At 37.2% G+C, this 19,643-nt stretch overlaps 1 protein-coding gene across 1 annotated transcript; it reads left to right on the plus strand.

Moving 5' to 3' along the window:
- The first annotated feature begins 36 nt into the window (after nucleotides 1-36).
- On the plus strand, nucleotides 37-19,194 carry SYAP1 (synapse associated protein 1). The gene is made up of 9 exons (XM_066545392.1): nucleotides 37-280; nucleotides 3,438-3,556; nucleotides 5,805-5,871; nucleotides 7,303-7,376; nucleotides 7,672-7,811; nucleotides 9,373-9,518; nucleotides 13,436-13,494; nucleotides 14,452-14,596; nucleotides 16,054-19,194. Exons 1-9 carry the CDS (start codon nucleotides 85-87, stop codon nucleotides 16,179-16,181), a joined length of 1,074 nt encoding a protein of 357 aa, XP_066401489.1. The 5' UTR covers nucleotides 37-84; the 3' UTR covers nucleotides 16,182-19,194.
- Nucleotides 19,195-19,643: the final 449 nt, after the last annotated feature.

Raw genomic sequence — 19,643 nt, forward strand, 5'->3', positions numbered from 1 at the left:
GGCGCACGCGGAAGCCGCGCGCAGCGGCCGCCCGGGTTCCGCAGCAGCGCCGGCCCGGCCGAGCGCGGCCGCCGCCCCTGAGCCATGTTGCGCGGCCTGGGCAGCTGGCTGGGGCTGGAGCGGAACGGCGAGGAGCAGCTGCTGCCCGCCGGCAAGAGGAGCGGCCCCGCGGAGCAGGAGCGTGAGGAGGAGGAGGCAGGGCCGGCCGGGCAGGAGCAGGAGCAGGGCGAGCTGCAGGGGGACTCGGAGGCGCTGCTCAGCCAGGCCAAGGGATTCGGCAGTGAGTGTGTGGGGGCTGCCGGCTTTCAAATATGAGCTAAGGAAACAAGGCTGCAAAGGGCCTTTCGAGTATCGCCTCTTTCAGAGCGTTTCTTAAGTATCTGTTCTGTTGGCACTGTGGGAGGAGGTCTGTATGTAGCGAGAATAGATCTGTCTGCATAGAATAATGTACTACGTGGATTGCACTGTGGGCATTTGTGGTGTTTTCATAGGAAAATAATGGGGTTTGATGATTTTGTTGAGCATGTCTGCAGTCTTAAAATCACAGAATGGTTTGGGTTAGAAAGGACCTTGAAAATAATCGCATTCCAACTCCCCTGCCATAGGTAGGGGCGCCTTTTGCTAGACCAGGCTTAAAGCTCCATCCTGCCTGGCCTTGAACGCTGCCGGGGATGGGGAAAGCTGTAACTTGCTATAAGTAAAATTCTTGCTTTACTGTAGTGGATTCTTGGATAAAATTAATCCACGGTATAGACCTATACTCATTACTAAGGTTTTTTTTAAGGAATGGGTTTTGGGATTTTTAAAATTGATGCTCTGAAATTCTGGATCAGTATCATCTGAGAGGTTAATCTGAGCTGGTTCTTATTGTCCATTCTCTTGGGCAACCAGAACTGCAGCAGTTTAGTCTGTGTAGTTTGGTCAAAAACCTGTCTTCTTGTGGTGAATTGATACTAGTCTGCTACTGACTCTGATTGTTCTAATCTGCAAATTGCTCTGATTGTTCAGGAAGGATAAAGTTTCAGGGGAAGAATAAGAATTTACTATTGTCTATATAAAGATCCATCCCATAACTTGCTCTGTAAATGAAAATTTGGTTTAGTGGTCAATGGGTCCATTGTCTGTGACACCAGAATAGATTGTGGTGGAAAGTCTTTCCTGCTGTTTTAGCACATAATCCTAGAAACCTCTGCATGGCAAACAACCTGGGTAGCTGTGTAAAAAGAATGTCTGGCAGATAAAGAATTTTACTGGTAAAACTGAAGCCTTATAGACATTATTTTTGCTCATTATCATGCCATTACAGAAATTATAAGCGTTTTGCCAATGTAAACTAATAATAGAAGTATTGCTAGATACGTATTCTTAATACAGGCATACATTTATAAGATGAAAGATGTGTTTCTTAGTAATTTGAAAGTGTTATTTTCCACCACAAATACTATTTTTCTAAGGCTAAGTACCACCCCTTCTGCAGTTTTATAAGTACCTTAGTTTAAGTTTGCCCTTAATGGAAGTAAAAACTATTTTGCTCTTCAGCATGGTTCCAGGACTGGCCAAAACCACTTTGTGCAATAGTGCCAGAATGTCACCAGACAGCAAATGCCTCTGCACGTTTTGCACCTAAAACAATTGCATGGAGGAGAGGTTCCAGGGACACATGAAACAGCCAATAAAAGCTGCTAGGGAGTAAGCAGTCCAGTAGGTTGCTGCTTCCTCTACTCTTATAAGGGGAATAATGTATGTGTCTATGTCTAAAATGTAGAACTTTACCTTTTTTTATACCTGAATCATGTGATGGGTTATAAAGCCTGATAACAGGTATAGAAGATGCTAGTAAGTACTTGAAGGATGTTTGGTTACCACCATTCTATGACTTGTAAGCAAAAGTTACATATAAAAATTTGTCTTAAGGCTTGGCTAGACCTCTGCATATTTTGGTATTGATTTGCTGATATCATTGCAAGAGAATTACATTCCAACAGCGAATAGTCAGCTTTCCAAGAGGTGACATCAGTGTTCCAAAGTAACTCATTCTACCCGTGGCTAAAAACTGTGTGTTAAAAGAACTTATTTTAGTTTTTTTTTTTTTTTTTATTATAAGATTATTTTTTACATTTCTAACCCATAGGGAAACTGAATTTTTTGAGAGTTCTTGAGAAGGAGCGTGGTCTTTTGTTTGAAACAGAAGACCTGGGTTTTGGTGGAGTTTGTTTGTTTTGGGGATTTTTTTTGGTTCATTGGTTGATTTTTTTTGACAACCCCCTCTGTAAAAGTCAAAGGTGATTTTCTGGAATAACTGAAATATGTGACTCCTATTGAGCTGACTACCAAGCAGCATCCCCAGATCTCTTTCTGCAGGGCTGTTCACCAGACACTCCTCTCCCAAATTATATTGATCCCACATGCAGAATCCAGCATTTATTCTTGTTAAATTTCATGCCATTGATGTTTGCCTAGATGTTCCTATCTAGATCCCTCTGAAAGTATTTTATTTCCTGTGGCACTGACACAATGTATGTACTGGAACTGAGGTACTGCAGTTGGAATGCAGCCATTTGGGTATAATTAAGTGCTTGTGACATCATGCTAGCTGAGAAATAGTACCAATGTCTTAAAATCACTTGTCTGTAACCTGGCTTCTGAAGGTTTATGATATACATCTTGCTTCTTTCAAGTTTGTTCTCCCTAATTAAAATGGAATAATACAATGCAGACAGCCATGCTATGTGTATGTAGTTCTTTCCCTGACACCTCTCTTCACTTCAGCACTGCTAATACAAAGAATGTGAGTCTTTGAGAATAGTCTTCATTGCCGTTCCAACACTGAATATTTTCAGAAAATATGGCTCAGGGTGATCAGGGCACAGTGGTTTTCTCTTCCTAGAGGAAGACAATGCAAAATAGATAAGAGCAAACATCAAGAGCAAGTTTCTATGCTAAGACTTTTAAAGCTGTTACCTGCCTGAAATTTTTCAGGGATTTGCTGCCTCGGTTTATAAGAATTTATTGAGGATGTTGATTTTCTTTAAAAAATAGAATTATGTTTTAACACTGTGGCTAAGTTACTTTATGGCTTAATGCCTCCAAAATACTTATATGAAATCAGGAAAGACACGTTGCTTCAGAAAACTCATTGGAAAGGAGTATTTCAAGGACCATTAGCAATGTTTGATTTAGTAAGCAAGGTTTGTATATAATTTGTAAATATTGATTTACAGAAAGCTGTGATTATCATAATCATTAGAGAATATAAACCAGAAAAGGATAAATAGAATTTTAGGAGTTTTTTGTAGGCCAGAAGCTGGGTTAAGTTATTTTGAAAGAAACTTTTAAGTAAGTATCCAAACGTTTAAAGAGAAGATAAAATAAATGTAGCAAGAGCACTGGATATAAAGAAATCTGTTCTCAGGTCTTTGTTTTTTTGTTTGTGAAAGGTTACCTCTTCAATTTTGCCTCTGCTGCTACAAAAAAGATATCTGAGTCTGTTGCTGAAACAGCACAGACAATAAAGAAGTCTGTAGAAGAAGGAAAAATTGACAGTATCATCGATAAGGTAATTTATTTCTAGACACTTGATCTGAAATATCTGTTTGCTTACCATTGTTACAACTTGTGGCATATCTGGCATTTGATAAAATTTCTTTAAACTGTCTTTAGATATTATGTCTTTCAAGAGATACTATGCATCTCTTGTCATGATGAATGATGTGACTGAAATGCTTATACCTGGTAGAGTTTCCAAAAAATGGTCACCCTGCTTTTCTCAGTGCTGCACCCGTGTTTGTTCAGTTTCCTCAGGAACAGAAGCTGTTGATAGACTGCAGAAAGACCAGAAGAAAATATGAAAAATGCTGATAGGTGGAAGGGCTGGAAGAATTTGAGACAGGCATTTGGGGAATGTCTGTCCCAAGATGCCTGGACTGGTTTCTTTTTGCCCCACAGCTTATTTTGTTGGAAAAAGGAATGAGTTAGCTGCATCTTAGAGGCAGAACTCAAAATTAGCTTGGCATTGTATATATTCTGTCTTAGGACCTAGGGGTATACAGGTACAGCTCCATAAGAAGCAGTGAGCTAATGAAACACTTTGTTACTGTCCTGTTCTTTTCCCCACCCTTACCCTGCCCTCTTCTTGCCCTCTTTGTCCCTGTCAGCTCCAGTTGCTTAACTTGTGCCAGCAAGTGTTCCTCCAGTGCTTCAAGCCACAAACCTGGCAGAAGGAAAAGAAAAAAAGAAAAAGGCATCAATAAGTGTCATGAAGTGTTCTGTGTTTGCTGTTGAGAGTATCTGGGAAGGGAAAGGGAACTGGTCAAAACCATCCCAGCAGTAGTAGGACTGTGAATCCAGGAGTGTCTGACACAGCAAACCCCTTTTCCTGCTCCTGTCTCTCAGACAGCCCTTCTGGGGAACTACAGCATTGCCTGTTTATTTTTTTAATACAACAGAATCCTATTTCTTGATATAAAGAGTTTTCAGGTTGTCTTCCACCTAATCAATTTCTATTGTGATCACATTTTGCATTTTGTCTTCAGATTTCATAGACACTTGTCTGTGTAATAATAGCAGAGATCTATTTCCTTCTATGGGAATATCAGAGTCTAATGTAATTTTGACCTACATCAAAGGGGAAAAATCAATTAACATGATTATTTGTTAAATTAATACACTAATAATAATGCTCCTGAGAAACTGTAGCCAAGTACCTACAGTATATTTTATGCCAAAAATACCATTTTCTTTTTTCTAAATGTTTTAGAGGAATATGAATTCCCTGTTTCGATTAATCAGTATTACATACAGGAGAAACAGGATTATACCTGTATCATCGTAAAGCTTTCTTCTTATACTATATAAATTATTTTATTCCATAAGTAGAAAAAAATTAACATAATTTTAAAGCAGAAGGAACCACAATAATCTGTTTGTATAACTGACATTACTATGGATCTCACTGTTAGTAATCTTAAACAGAAATACTGGGCCACTGAAGAAAAAAAGAAGTAAGGAATTTATCAGGATTTAGCTTGAAGACTTCTGTGCATTTTTGCAACTTGTTAATCCATAGACCTCACCACATAAAAGCTGTATTTTTGTGAGTGGCTTAAGTATTCATTTCTAGCTTCATCTTTTTTGCTTCTGCTTTCAACCATAGAACATTTGCATTCTTAGCTCTAGATTATGGCATACCGAATTCTGAGGCCATTCTCCGTTTTTTAAATTCTAAATTCAATATAGAATATTTCTAAATATGATTTTTTAAAATGAAAAATTGTCAGCAACGTAAGTGGAGAAGTTATTTTGTTTCAACTAAGCAGGTGTTCTGAAATGCAACTTGGCAATTTTGAAAGCCCAGTTTCTTGCTATGGATATATTTCTTAGGCAGCTCTTGAAATTTCTGTAAGGCTAAGAGTATCTCTATGTGTTAGTGCTTTAAAAACATGTTTAAATAAGTCTAAACAGTCTGTGTTGGCTTTTTATACAGTGAGACAGTAAGTGGATGCATATAGTACACCAATGTTCAAACTATCAGCTAAGATTTTCCTTCTTTTTTCCTTGTTCCCTGAAATTAATAAAACTATAAATACAATTTTGAAAGCATACACAATAGTTTTAAATGCAAAATCAAATGTTTCAGTAAAAGGAAGTGTATGGTTGACATGAAACACCTTAACTAACAGGAAGAGCCACCATGGATATAAGAATATGCACTGTATTTGAAAGCACTTCTTTATGACTGAACGTAAAACAAGAAGATTGATTTTTAATTTTTTTTTTAAATTGTGGTTCCCTAATTTTTATTTTAGACAATTATTGGAGATTTTCAGAAGGAACAGAAGAAATTTGTCCAAGAGCAGCAAACCAAAAAATCAGGTAATGTATGCATTTTTGATTAAGTCTAACATCACATAAGTGAAACCTTGCTGAAAGCTGCATAATTGAGCTGTATCTAAAACTAATCTATCAAAACACTATTTAATGAAATACATTATGACAGAACTTAATGCTTGTGGTGGAAAGGAAGATTGTATTTTTAAGTGAGGTTAGTGTTACATTATGTAGTTGGTTTAGATTTGCTTTTTAACCAAATTCTGCTTTGTGAAATAATCTCAAAGATCACCATGCTAGCAAAGTTGTTTTCTCACATTGTGTTTCATCATTGACTTTTATTTTTTTTAAATATATTTCCTGAATGCAATAATTTCTGACAGTTTGAGTATGTAGTGTCTCTGTTAATCTTTAAAATGAGCTGGTTTTAATGGATTGTGATAAAATTTTTCATGATGTTTTTAGTTAGTATGTTAGCCCGGTTTCTTCTTGCAAGATTGCTTATGGGATTGTGTTGTCTGTATTTCTGTCTATTTGTCTGTTAGTAAACTTGGGATTCTCTTAATATATTTCTAAAAGCTTCATGAAAATAGGTAGCTAGATTGGCCAAAGGAGGAGTGGCAGATGGCCTGACTGAAAGAAGCATCAGCATCTAATGTGGATCCGTGTGGGTAAAAGATCTTGCTGATATCAGCTGCACAGGCAAATAAGTGTTGTTAGTTTAAGGGCACAGGAATTATTTATCTGCTACACATGCATCAAATTGTCTCTGTAGGCTGAATTTGCATTGACAGTGAAGAGACTGATAAATATCTATACATCTACAATAGTTTATTTTCCTCTCTGGACAGCCCAAAGAACTATTTCAAAAGTATCTGCAATAACAATATAGACCAGCTGAACTGGAGTAGGCTTACTCAGTGTATAACAGGTTGTAATTCATAACAAATTTATAACATTTTTCTCCACTGTTAAATAATTGGTGTCTTCTGGGTGTAAGTTACTTTGCAAACTTAATTTAGACAAAGTTTACACATTTTAAGTGGATCTGGAAATACTTTTTGCAGGCACCCTAACCAGTTATACAGCACTACTTCAGTAGCTAAACTAAGAAGCACCAAATTCTGACTGGTGCATGCTGCAAAGAAATCCCCCCAGATTTATTTTTACACTTACAGAGATCAGCAACTATTTAGTTGCGTTTTTTGTTTTTTGGTGGGTTTTTTTTGTTTTGTTTTGTTTTGTTTTACCTCTGATAAGTAAAGATATATTCCTAGGGTTTCTCTCTTAGGCCAGGGACTTAGTTTAGGAAAAAGACACAAAAGACGCAATGACTTGGCCAATGAGTGTAACTGTGACACAATGAGTGTAACACTGCTTACTTTTGTGACACTGTTACCTCATATAAGGTCTGTTATTTGGAGTGGGTTTTTTCAAGTAATATACATGCAACTATCTTCCTGTTTTCAATACTAGAAGCAGCAGTGCCTCCCTGGGTAGACAGCAATGAAGAAGAGACAATTCAACAACAAATACTGGCTTTATCAGCAGTAAGTATTTAATTTCCTGTAAGATTTGAAATTTTCTCGTGGAGAAATTTAAACTACTGGGTTTTTTAAGTAAGTTTATTAAATTATGTGTTTTCAAGATACTTTTAATATGTCTGTCACCACATGAATCATGTGCAAGAGTAAATAGCTCTATCATTTTCAACTTGACCCAAGCAGATTCTCAATATAGGTTTTATTTTTATAAAGGCTTTACAGATTGCTTTGCTGTTCTTGTGTGGGAAATATGGTGTCCTTTTTCTGATATCATTTAATGGCTATAATATGTTCTTCAAAGGATAAACGGAATTTTCTGCGGGATCCCCCAGCAGGTGTGCAGTTTCATTTTGACTTTGATCAAATGTACCCTGTTGCACTGGTCATGTTACAAGAAGATGAGCTTCTCAATAGGATGAGGTTTGACCTTGTTCCCAAACAGTAAGTAATTTCTTCTGGTAACTCTACCATCATGCTTTTAATGTGTCTGTAAATACTCATAAATTACTCTTTGTTCCTTTCACTTCCTTCAGTTCTTTATGTTCTTCCAATGTGTACATACATGTGTCTAACACGTGCAGTATTGCACATGCATTGTAATTTAGCAATTTGAGGTAAGAAAAAAGTGTATCTGTGAGACAGAACTAGTAAGGACCTGTTGACTTAAGTATGGGAGAGGTCCTCAGTATTACTATGTCCAGTGTGCTAAATTTTATGATTTTTTTTTCTCCAAAGAAAGGTAAAGGCAGCAATCAAAATGTTCAGATCTGTTGGTGTAACTGACATCCCAGACAGGTGATCACATAGTCAGAGACCGCCTCTAGAGAAATGGCAATAGAATGTGTCACAAAAAAGCAGCAATGCAAGCAAGAAAAACTGGATTTGGATAGGAAATGGGAAAAGCTCTGTGTTGCAGAGCTTTATTCTGGAGCTGTTATTCCTTGTCCAGTCCCAGACTCTGTTCCTAATGCTTATTTCTCAACTCATCTTTCTATTTAAGTGGGAGTTCCTACATTAGTCTCCTTGTCTACGGGTGAAAACGGAAAGAAATCTTTCCTTGTGACGTTTTCTGTCTTAAATCTCCTCCTTTTATAAACCTTCCCAGCTCCTCATTCTGTTTACCTTCTTCTCTGTCAGTTCTGAAGACCTGCCCATATTCTCTGATGCTCCCATATTGTCTTCAGCCTCTGGTCATGCTATCCTTGCCTTTTCTGCAACATTGCTTAATTTATTTTTTTTTTGCGTGTTCTTAGTCTCAGTCACTGTTTGTCTGAATCGGTGTGAAGGTAACTTCATTTTTTCTCAGCCTACACGAGTTCCTCCCCACAGATCTTGCCATTTCTGCCATCTGTTGCCTGTGGGTTAAAATTGGGTCTTGTCTTTCTTGCTGGAGGAATTTCAGAGGGAAATGTTACCTGAGGTGGGGATAGTCTGCCACTTACCAGAGCTAGTTATTTCCAAGATGGCAGTTTCTGGTTACTATAGGTTCTGTGGATGTGCTGAAAGATGTGCAGATAGTGAAATAGTACTGCTGCAATCTAGGATTGGCTTCTGCCCCCACAGATGTTCCAGTTCCACCTGGTGTCTAGGGAAGATGTAGACAATTATAGTTTGACAATAATAAGAGTGTTTGGCTTAGAGGGGAAGAGAAGGGGGTTGTTTGGCTTGTTGGGTTTGTTTGCATAATTTGTCAGGAGAAGAGATGGAACAGCATAATATTTTTCCATACCATGTATTACTGCATATTGTTAAGCTTTTTCTAGAGTTATAACATTACTATTGTAGGTTCAAGTCAATTGCAAATGTCTTGTGAGAGATCAGGAACTTCTAAATTATAGACTTTTTAGAATGTGTTAATGTCACAAATTTCTTTTTAAAGATTTTTCTTAAATATCAGCTATGTCTGTTCCTCCTCGCTACATATTTAATTTTATTTCAGTGCTAGTTGGTAAAAGGAACCATATTCCAAATGTAATAATCAAAATCTGTTTGTTCTCTCTAGTGTAAAGGAAGAGGTGTTCTGGAGAAATTATTTCTACAGGGTGTCCTTAATTAAACAGTCTGCACAACTCACAGCGCTTGCAGCTCAACAGCAGGCAGCAGGAAAGGAGGAGGGCAAAGGCAGAGAAGAGGACAGTGAGCTGAAAGGTATGGGAAGCATTTGTTTTAGCACAGTTCATTCACTCAGTGTAATGCTGTTGTCTAAAATCAGAAGAAAAATTTTCCAAATATTAATGTTGATTACATAAAGAGCAGTCTTTTAATGAAAGCTTTCAGTTGCACATATAATACCTATATGCATGTGCAGCATCAAATTTTCACCATTTTTATAAGTTTAATTAATTAGCATGTCTAGCAAGTACATCCAATAGGAGAACAGTTGTCCTGTAACCCACCCTTGGATCTGCCCCATTGGAGCCCCTCCAAGGATTCTTAGCCCTATATCTTGTTATATCTACAAGTTATCTTATTATTTCAGCCCAGGTGCTAGTGCAAAACAGGATGTCCTTGTGAGAAACTCTTCTTGAAAATAAGACCAAGCAATTTCAAGAATGTAGCATAATACGTGAGAAAGGGTAATTAGTGTTCCAAAGTGTGAGAAAGTGCTAGAAACTGTACAGCTGTTTATTAAAAATGTGCAAAGCTACAAATACATTTTAAAAAAACTAAAACTCTTTAGGCATCAACAAGTGTTCACTGTATACATCAGGTGCTATCACATTTTTGTCCTGGATTGCCTATTAAATCAAGGCTTCTCTCACTGTACTTGGTGTCATTGTGTAGGCAGGGGAAGAGGAGGCTCCTGGTGCTTTTAAGCTGTTTTCCAGTTTCAGCCAACTTTGTCAGAAGAGTGGAGGTCTCAAGAGGAGAAATGTTGTACTTGGCTTATGACAGCTCATGACCATTAGGTCTTAGGTGTGATTTTTGACTTGTCAGAAAGAAGTAGGAGATACCTTTGGTTCACTTGATCAGACAACAGGTACTAGCCAACCCAGCTAGCTGGCATATGGATTGCTCTTGTGTTTTGCTCATCCCTCATGCCAAGCAGAAGTTAGTGAGTGATACAGGGGTAGAACTGCTGTGGTGGTGGAGTGCAGGGTGTGCAAAGGCCCATAATGTATTGTGGAAACAGAAAAAAAGGGGGCCAGGAGGCTACCTGGGATTCAACCTTGAGATGAAAAAGCTGCTTCAATAAAGCTGTCTTCAGTTACATTGATCAGTTTCTACAGGTGATTCTTACTGACCCTCTTACAAACCACTGGACCTCTTTGCATGCTAACAGATTCTGCAAGCAGGAATATCTGTGGCTTAAAAAGTATAAAGCACTTAGTTATTGGCAGAAACACAAAAGATAACCGGTAGCTCATTAAATCTTAGCCTAACCTAGGTACACTCACCACCCCAGTAAGACACCTGAAGGATCTTGGCAGGATGGGTAGGCATTGAGCAGAAGGAGAAAGCCTGTTCTGCACCTTGGGATGGTTCTCATATCCTCAATATCAATAGATTGTCATCCATGAAGTCCGGTAATACTTATGTTCTGTTGACACTGCTGGCCTGATTTTCAGTCAGGTGATTGCTGCCAAGTTAACTTCTTTTTCCTCCTCTTTGAATATAATATCTTTCCATATAGGTATTTTTCCGCTTGAGTTACCTTTCTTATTCTTTTTACAGACTTTTTCACAGGTCTTTTGCACAGCTTAAGTAATCTTCTGCACAGTCTGAACTGAGGTTACTCACTCAGGCCTTAGCTGCCCATCCAAGGAGCAGAACTTTGGGGTGAAGGGGAGGCTACGGATGGAATTACAAAGCTGGGCTTCCATGTTGCCTATCTGCCTTTGTTGTCAGTTTGTCTCATGCTTCTCATAGGTTTTGTTTGGAGTGTGCCTGTGTCAGCCTAGGCAAGGTCCCAATGTAGAATTGAAAAAGTAGTTTTCTCTGAGTAGATTCTGTAGTAACCTGTTCTGTCAGGGTTGTCATCCAAGCAATGCTGAAAGAACAGGCAACTGCAGAATATAGTGTAGACCAAGAGGCATTAATTCCCACTGCTTTTACTCAGGTCAGTTGTTTACTGTCCCAGAACTATGACTGTTTTAACTGAAGTGTCTCAGCTTTACAGGAGAGACTGCATCTGATCCTATTGAACAACAAAAATGTTATGTTTGAGTCACCCAAACCCTTGGAAAGTACCATTCAGTCAAAGTGAAAGTTGCTGGATTCTAGTAAAATTTCCATTGTGACTAAAGCAAAACATATCTTCATTTAAAAAAACTAAAAAACTCCATTGTCTTTTGGTCTCTTGCAGTTCTTCTACAGTTCAAACCACCAGTATGGGATATGCAGATAGATTTCCTGCATTTGACTGCATGTTCTTTAATGGCAAAGATACATGTACCAGACTGTAGTAAATGCATGTTTTGTTTGACTCAGAAATTGCATAGATTTGGCAAGCTGTGAATCATACATGATATTTTTGGTTTAACCTTTTTGAAAGTTGGATTCCCTAATTGGAGGCTAAAACTGGAAGTAATTGCCTGTTGGTAGTTCTTCATAATGTTCAGGGTTTCTTCTTAAAGCTGAGTGTCTATAAAATAGAATTGTTAGCCTTCCATTTCTGTGTCTCCTCCTTAGCTGCTATTTTCAGAAAGTTAAATAAGCGTGGTTGATGGGAAAGGAGAAGAGACAAATGGAAGAAATTCCATATTCTAGTGTAAAGGCTGTATAAGATCTATAACAAAATGCCAAATTCTAGCCCTTCTCTAGTTATTAGCAGCCCTGTAGTTAGGGAGTAAGTCACCTTGGGATGAGAGCACACTGCAATGGAGGAGATGATGGCAGGCCAGTAGTCCAGAATGATGCTAATGGTATGTCAGTCACACCTGATGGGGGCATGGCCCAGGGCAGAGCAGCTGTGTCCCACCTGCACAAGAGCAGCAGGTGGGGTCTGAGGCACCTCTCTTGAGCAGCAAACAGTTACTGCCATGTCCTACAGCTTCCCCAAGCAGGGAATGCTGGAGCCTCTTTGGCTGCAGCAGTGTTGGACGCAGTGAGAGACCCTCTGGAGACAGGAAAGTGGAAGAAAGAGAGAAGATGGGACAGAGCAGTGGGCATTGAGTAGATGAGCTATAAAAGCAGTGACAGCTACCAATTAGGGAATGATTTTAATTAAAACTGACCTTAATTTTAAAAATTAAACGCAAAGAATGAGAAATTGCTGAGTTAGCAGGAAGGATCCAGCTGGGCACCCTGTAGAAAGCAGAGCTGCAAGCTCAGAGCTGCTTTGCATGTTTAAGCAAAGAGAACTGCTAAGCAAGCACTTGACCACTACCACAGCCTCCCCTGAATGTTAACTGTTCTTGCAGCCACCTGGCTCTTCATTGTAACTCCTCTCCCCTGAGAGTTGCACAAGGGAAAAAGCTGGGATGTTCCTTTACCTGCCAGGGAAAAGATCTAACCTTGCTTGTAAACAGTCATTGTCTTCCTAGCACCATGCTCTAAATAGAGAATACACACCAAGTTTTCTTAGGAAATTGAGACCAGCTTCTAGGGTTTGTTTCTCAGTGACTTCCTTTGCCTGTGTGAAAGGTAAGGCTGCAGAGCACTGTTCCCATGTGCCCTTAGGGCTGTGCATAGTACGTGTGCAGTCTGGTCTGCTCAAGAGCTGACTGGCACCCATGTCAACAGTAGAACCCAGTCAGGGGAGTTTGAAACCTTCTCTGATAGACGCTGACTGGATTTCATGAGTTTAAGTTTTAAACTTGTAAGTTTATAAGTTTATGCGCTTGTAACTTTAAAGATCTTGGGATGTCATTTTGAGGGTCAGAGGGATCCTGTCTATTAAGTTTAGAGCCATAATGAGGAAATGGCTTGCTAAATTTGTCTTTATTAAGAATAGAAAATTGTTTCGCTTTGTTTTTGACAATGGCTCACCTGTGGCTAAATTCAGCCTTTAACCACAAGGACTCCTTAAAATACAGTATTTCCTTGTATACTTAACAGCTATACAAATTAAATTAAATTTTTAATTATTTAAATGTTATCTACCTTTTTTTTTCCCTTGATAGAAACAGTACGGCCAAAAACACCGCCTGTTACAATAAAGCCTCAAATAAAATCACAAGAGGTAAAAATGCTGTTATATTTTATCTGGGATTTTGTATGTGAAGCTGTTCCTTAATAAGTAATTATGCATCTTATTGAGTAAGTTCTGCTATGAAACCATAATAATATAGTATCTGACAGCCCTAACCTGCTGCTGCTTTGCTGTGATATTAATTTTCAGCATATAATCTTGAAACTCATTTTTAGTAGCAGAAACAGTAGTTTATCTGAAGAATGTTTTCCTTAGTATCCTGCACATTATTATCTGATTTTACTGTCAAGAGTGAAATTTCCAAAACGTTTGGAGTAGAAGGTTAGCATTGCATTGAGACACAAGCAGTACCTTCATAAAAATATATTTGTGTGCCATGTTCTGTCCAACTCTTCAAGCAGTGGTCAGGCTGAAGTATAAGGAATGTAAATGATGCATTGCAATAGCAACACTGTTCTATTTCACTTTTGCTTGGTACTGCAAAAGCCTTTACCTTAGACACCAAATGACCTTTGTTTATTTCTGGATTGTAAAATTGGTGCCAGAGAACACTCTTGGCAGAAGCAGAGCTGTGCATTCACTTGCCAATAATATGCAGCAGGCAAAAATTTCCAAAGAACAGTCCTCTCTTAATCTTACTTGGATATTACTGAATTGTGGTCAAATTTTTAATGTTGAAGTCCTGTTCTAAACCACTCAGGAGTTTATTATTGTTTCTGAATATTACAAACTCAGAATTAAAGTTGTTAAGAGAACACAAAAAGACAGCCTAGAATGTAAACCAAATCATTTTCAGTACAGCTATCTAACATTTTTGTTTGTACCAAAATACTTGTAAGGAAAAGTAGCCAGTAAAGCAAAGTAGTTGAGAGTAATGCACTTGGGTTTTGCCAACTCTAGTTAAAAGCAGTCACATGAGTGAAAGTACATATTGGTGACTTTTTTTACCCTGTCTAGATAAGTTTGTACTGAAATGTCTTGTTGCAGGATGAGGAAGAGATTTCCACAAGTCCAGGTGTATCAGAATTTGTGAGTGATGCTTTTGATACCTGTAATCTGAATCAAGAAGATCTAAGAAAAGAAATGGAACAACTAGTGCTAGACAAAAAGAAAGAGACTTCAGTAGTAGAAGGTAAAACTACTATTACCTCTGTTTCTTACATAGAGCAATTCTAAGACAGGTTGATTTAAAAGGAAAAAAAAAAGGTTGTAATTCAATTTAGAAAAGTAGATCTTGTGAACATTTTTTCAGAAGTGTATGAAACAACCTTCAATGAGATATTGCAGAAATTAATGATAATTTTTGTCGTGGTCAAACCACATCTTACACAGAATGTTAACTGTGAGGGGTTTAAATCCAAAGAACCTAACAGTTTTAGGTCACTCTGATGAAAGTGAGTGTGGGGTATTTTTTCTTTTTATCTCTTCCTTTCTCTTTCATAAGTTCTTCTGCATATGAATTGTTTTCTTTAATTGACATCCTTGTAGGTAAAGTACAGTATTTGAAAGTCAGGCTCTGTTTACTTCTTTTGGCACCAGCTAAAAAGGCAACTTTTGCATCAGACTATGAACTTGAAGAGGCCTCTGCCTACAAAGGTTTATAGGCATTTGGAACACTTAAAATTTAACAAATAGTTTGATAATGATGATAAGAAATTAAGTGGAGCTTATTAATTAAAATAATTCAAAAGAACCTAGTATAAGTGTAAAGAGCATAAAAATAGTCTGTGATGATGTGACTCTGGCCATAGATAATTTACTTTGACAACACTTTTATATGCAGATGCTTATCACAAAATTTGCAGAATTGTCTTAGAATGTGCTTTGGATTTTCTTGCATCTAGTTCTTTGATTAGAGTGGTTTAATAGGTCATTAATGTGTTACTTGTTCAGAGCAATCTCAGCTGGCCTGAGCTGATTTGGACTCTGGAATTGCGTACCAGGCTGAAGTACCAGCCAGCGTGTAACACACGAACGCCCATCTCCTCCCCCACACTCCTGCCTATGATAGGCAGAGCTAATTAAAACAGAGATTAGCAACACAGGAATGCCTTCTGACTAACTTTTTGCCCTGAAGTATGAGATATGATTACCTTTAACCCTGATTAAATGAGCTTGCCTAGCTAGTGAGAAGAGTGTTTGAAATGTTAGCAAGGAGAGTACCTTTTTTGTTTTAATCTAGCCACAGTATTTGACTTGATTTCTTTTTTCCATAACAGTATATCCACACTTTAACAAACTTTATTTTTTCATGAGAATTTAAAATTGTAAAGGGAGATTCAGTTGAAAGCAGAGTGAAAGATTGTAGAAAATGATCCTGCAAAGGGACACTCATAATGACTTAGATGTGTATTTGCTGTTATATCTTTAATATAGTGTGCATATAGGAATTATATTGTATATTAATTAATTCCTATTTGTGATCAATAGGAAGGTGAAATTTCTGAAGTTCCTTTTGTTTCTAAGGAGAATAGTCCATATAGTTTAGGGGATATAAGAGAGATTCAGTGCAAATATATCTAGTTTTATATAAATAAGCAACATACAATATTATGTGTTAAATTCTTACACATCTTTTGTCTCTTTTAGAAGAAACTGCTGATTGGGAAAAGGAATTACAACAAGAGCTTCAAGAGTATGAAGTGGTGACAGAATCAGAAAAGCGTGATGAAAACTGGGATAAAGAAATAGAAGAAATGCTGCAAGAAGAAAATTAAACATTTTCACAAGATCACTATAACCCAAAGCTCTTTTGGAGGACTGACATGGATTTCTGCTTTCATATTTTGGTTACAAAAATATCTTCAGAAGACATAATAGAATCTAAAGTCATTATAATTCCATATGGGAATACAACCAGTATATCTGTTCTTTATATGAGCAGTTTCTGAACTTCTATATTCTTCAAAAGAAAAAAAAAGAGGAGGCAGATACTGCAGGTTATAATTAAAAGTGATAACATTAATACATGAAGCAGTGGTTCAGTTTGAGGCATTTTTAGGTGATCAAGAAGCTCTTCGAAGAGATTTCTAAATCTAAGAATTGCAATTTTTTTTTTTTTTTATCCACAGCCTTCTGTTTGGGATGTAAAAATGGATGTTGTAAGTAACTTAGTCCTTGACAACAATTCTCTCTTGATATTTGCACTCTGATTCCTGTATAATCTGTAAATGTGTACTATTTTTAAGGTACTTATAGCTGGTAGATTTCACATGTATTTAACTTCCTTAATGTATGTAGCCAAAGAAATTATAGAAAACCCTATCAAATAACTTTCAAGGATTTGGTAAAACACACTAATGCAGAATCCAAAATAAGCTGATTATTTATCAGTCAGGCAGCAAACATTTAAGCATTTAAATTAGTAGAGCTAGTAACTGCTTGAATTAAGTTTGGGTTTGTTAATCATATTGAGATACTGCCTTTCCCCACAGAGAGAAATGGTTTAATGCATTCTTTCTGCAGAAGGCTGTTATGTTTCCATTTAATTCTACTGTCTTAGCTGAGAGCAAATTAAATGCTTCTTCTTAATTTTAAGTGGTGAAACATTTACGTGAAAACTTTCACTGGTTTGGACATCTTTATTAAATATTGTAAATATGTATAAAATTGGCTCATTTGTTTGGAGGGAGGGCAAGCAGTGAGAAGCAAATATGCTTCAGACACAGATTTTAAAAATACACATTTTCACAGTGCTTAAGACATAGAATTTAAATTTAAAAATAGGGTTTTTTTCTCTAAAAGGTTTTTGATTCTTCATAGGCATCTGGATGTTTCCTGTGGTTATACCATTAAGTCAGTACCTTTATATATAGATAAATTAAAATTTTATGTTCAGTTTGTCATGTATTTCATAAACTTCTATGACAAAACATTAATGAAATTCCAAATACAAAGGAAAATGGGTAAAATTAAGTAGGTCAGAGCCATTAAGCACAATTAAATTATAGGCATGTTACATACAGTAAGCTCTGTCTTAATGACATAATTCTGCAGAAAACTTTTTGTAAAGAGACTGAAGAGATTATAGCTGTAATTACTCAGTCAATATTCATCCCGTGGGAAATGAAAAGAGCTAAGTAGTTTCCACTGCTGTTACTGTAAGAAAGGAATATTTTAAATTGTCTCCATTAGCAACTTGGACAGAAAGTTCTCCTCTATTTTTCGTTATGGAAAAAGAATTGTTTTAAACCTGCATACATTTGGCTTCTCAGATTAGTTCATTGTCATACACTTTCTCAACTTCAAACCATTTTAAGCACAATATCTATTTTTCTAGTGTTTTTCACTTAGTTTGCAGACGCAAGGTAAGTCACGGTAAATGAGATGTACTTAAGGAGCTTTTATATCTGGGATTAATTAGAGATGACAAAAGTTAAATCTGTTATGCTTATAAAAATAAGTCTATTCACAGCTCAGTGGTTACTCCTGACAAATACAACTGCTGTAGATTTAAACTGGAGATATTAGGAGCTATCTACTGTACAGTTTGATGTGACACCTTCTAAAAAGATGGGTAGCTCTATTCTGATAGTGGCAAATATTCCCTGGATGGCTGAGAGCTCCAAAATCACTGCTCCAAAAGTCTGCTTTCTTAAAAACAAGCCTGATCATTCCTAATGTTTTCAGATGTATGATTGCCTTATTTGCATGGGGCTTGTACATCAAGCCTCATCTTTCCTTTCATGTAAGCATAACCTATATAGTGGTCATAGCTATTAAATTCCATTTCTCGTAAAAGATGGTTTCTTCATATAAAACGCTCATTTTTCCATTTTTGTGAAAAGCAATTATATCTATAAAATAAAAGAAACCAACCCACTGCTTAAATTTGCATTTAAAAAAGACAATAATGTAGCAAGACTGAATCTGACTCGAGCTCTGATATTTAAAGTCTCTTATCAAAAGTCATATTAATATTTTCAAATCTGGGTATCTGGTTTTAAGTTGGAAAACTGAAGTAAATTCTCCATAATCCTGCAGTTTTCAGGCCTGGCCTATGACTTTCATTTAGGTAGGTGCTACAAGTGCCTATCAGTTCTTATTGTGCATGGGAAGAGGGAAAGTTTCTGCATTCCTCTTGCCACAGTGGAGGAGCACAGGCTGACCTTTTCATGTTCACGGTGAATTTTGCATGCCTTTGTACCCAAATGTGTCATAATAGTATATTACATAAGCAAGTGTGTGTAATCTTTTCTTAACAAAAGATCACTAAATCAGAAGCACTGGGATGGTACAGATGCTAACATCCAGCAAAACAGTGCTACAAAATGAAACCAAAAATGAATGTAAATAACATCATCCTGTGGATACAGAGTGACAAAAAGTACAGTTGTTCAAAACATTGAGAAGAAAGTCTCTTGAAAGATAAACTTGCAGATTTTTTTAATTAACTTCTGGGAAACAGGGCAAAGATCACCCAGGAATTATGTAAATTAGCTTAGAATAGCTCTGAGATACCAGCATTTCCACTTACTCTGTGCACTGAACAATCATCTTCAACTATTAGTTTATAATTCCAGTTGATATTAGTTAATACCTGTGTGAAATTTTAAAAATTTAATAATCTGTCCTGGAAGAAGTGGAAAGATTGTCAAATCTGGAAATAAGAAAAGTGTAGTGAAAAGTTCCCCTATGTTTTTATGTGATCACTTACAGATGATCTGTTATCAAAGTTAATCAAAGCTTTCAGTTTCCTGAATTGTTCTAGTAAACCTCTAGTTTTTTGAATTTTTTGCCTCAGTATTTTTTTCCTTGCTGTTTGGTGGTCTTGGTGGTTGGTGGGGTGGTGTATGTAGTAAAGAAGTGCAGGATGTCAATTTTAACCTTGTGCATTTAAAGAATAACAGTATGCACAGGAGTGTGTTGCTGGACTGTGAAATGCATCCTTGAACTCTTGGCCACTCACATATTATTGACTTTTACCTTGCAATATCTATTGATAGAAAGGAGCAAAGTGTGTCTGGTTACTTCTCTGTGCAGTGCCCAGCAGTAGCAGCTGCATCAGGCCCTTAGTCCCAGGGCTGTGTCAGGAATGTGGTTGTACCATTGATGCCTTTTTCTCTGGTCCTAAAAATATGATCCAGACACAGGGTGATAAAAAGGGGTACTTTTATATAAGGATCCTCAGGTGCACAGCTGGTTTGGTGGAAAACATTGAACATGCATGCCCTGTGTGA

This window comes from Molothrus aeneus, chromosome 2 (assembly GCF_037042795.1).
Source record: "Molothrus aeneus isolate 106 chromosome 2, BPBGC_Maene_1.0, whole genome shotgun sequence".
NCBI classification, from domain to species: domain Eukaryota; kingdom Metazoa; phylum Chordata; class Aves; order Passeriformes; family Icteridae; genus Molothrus; species Molothrus aeneus.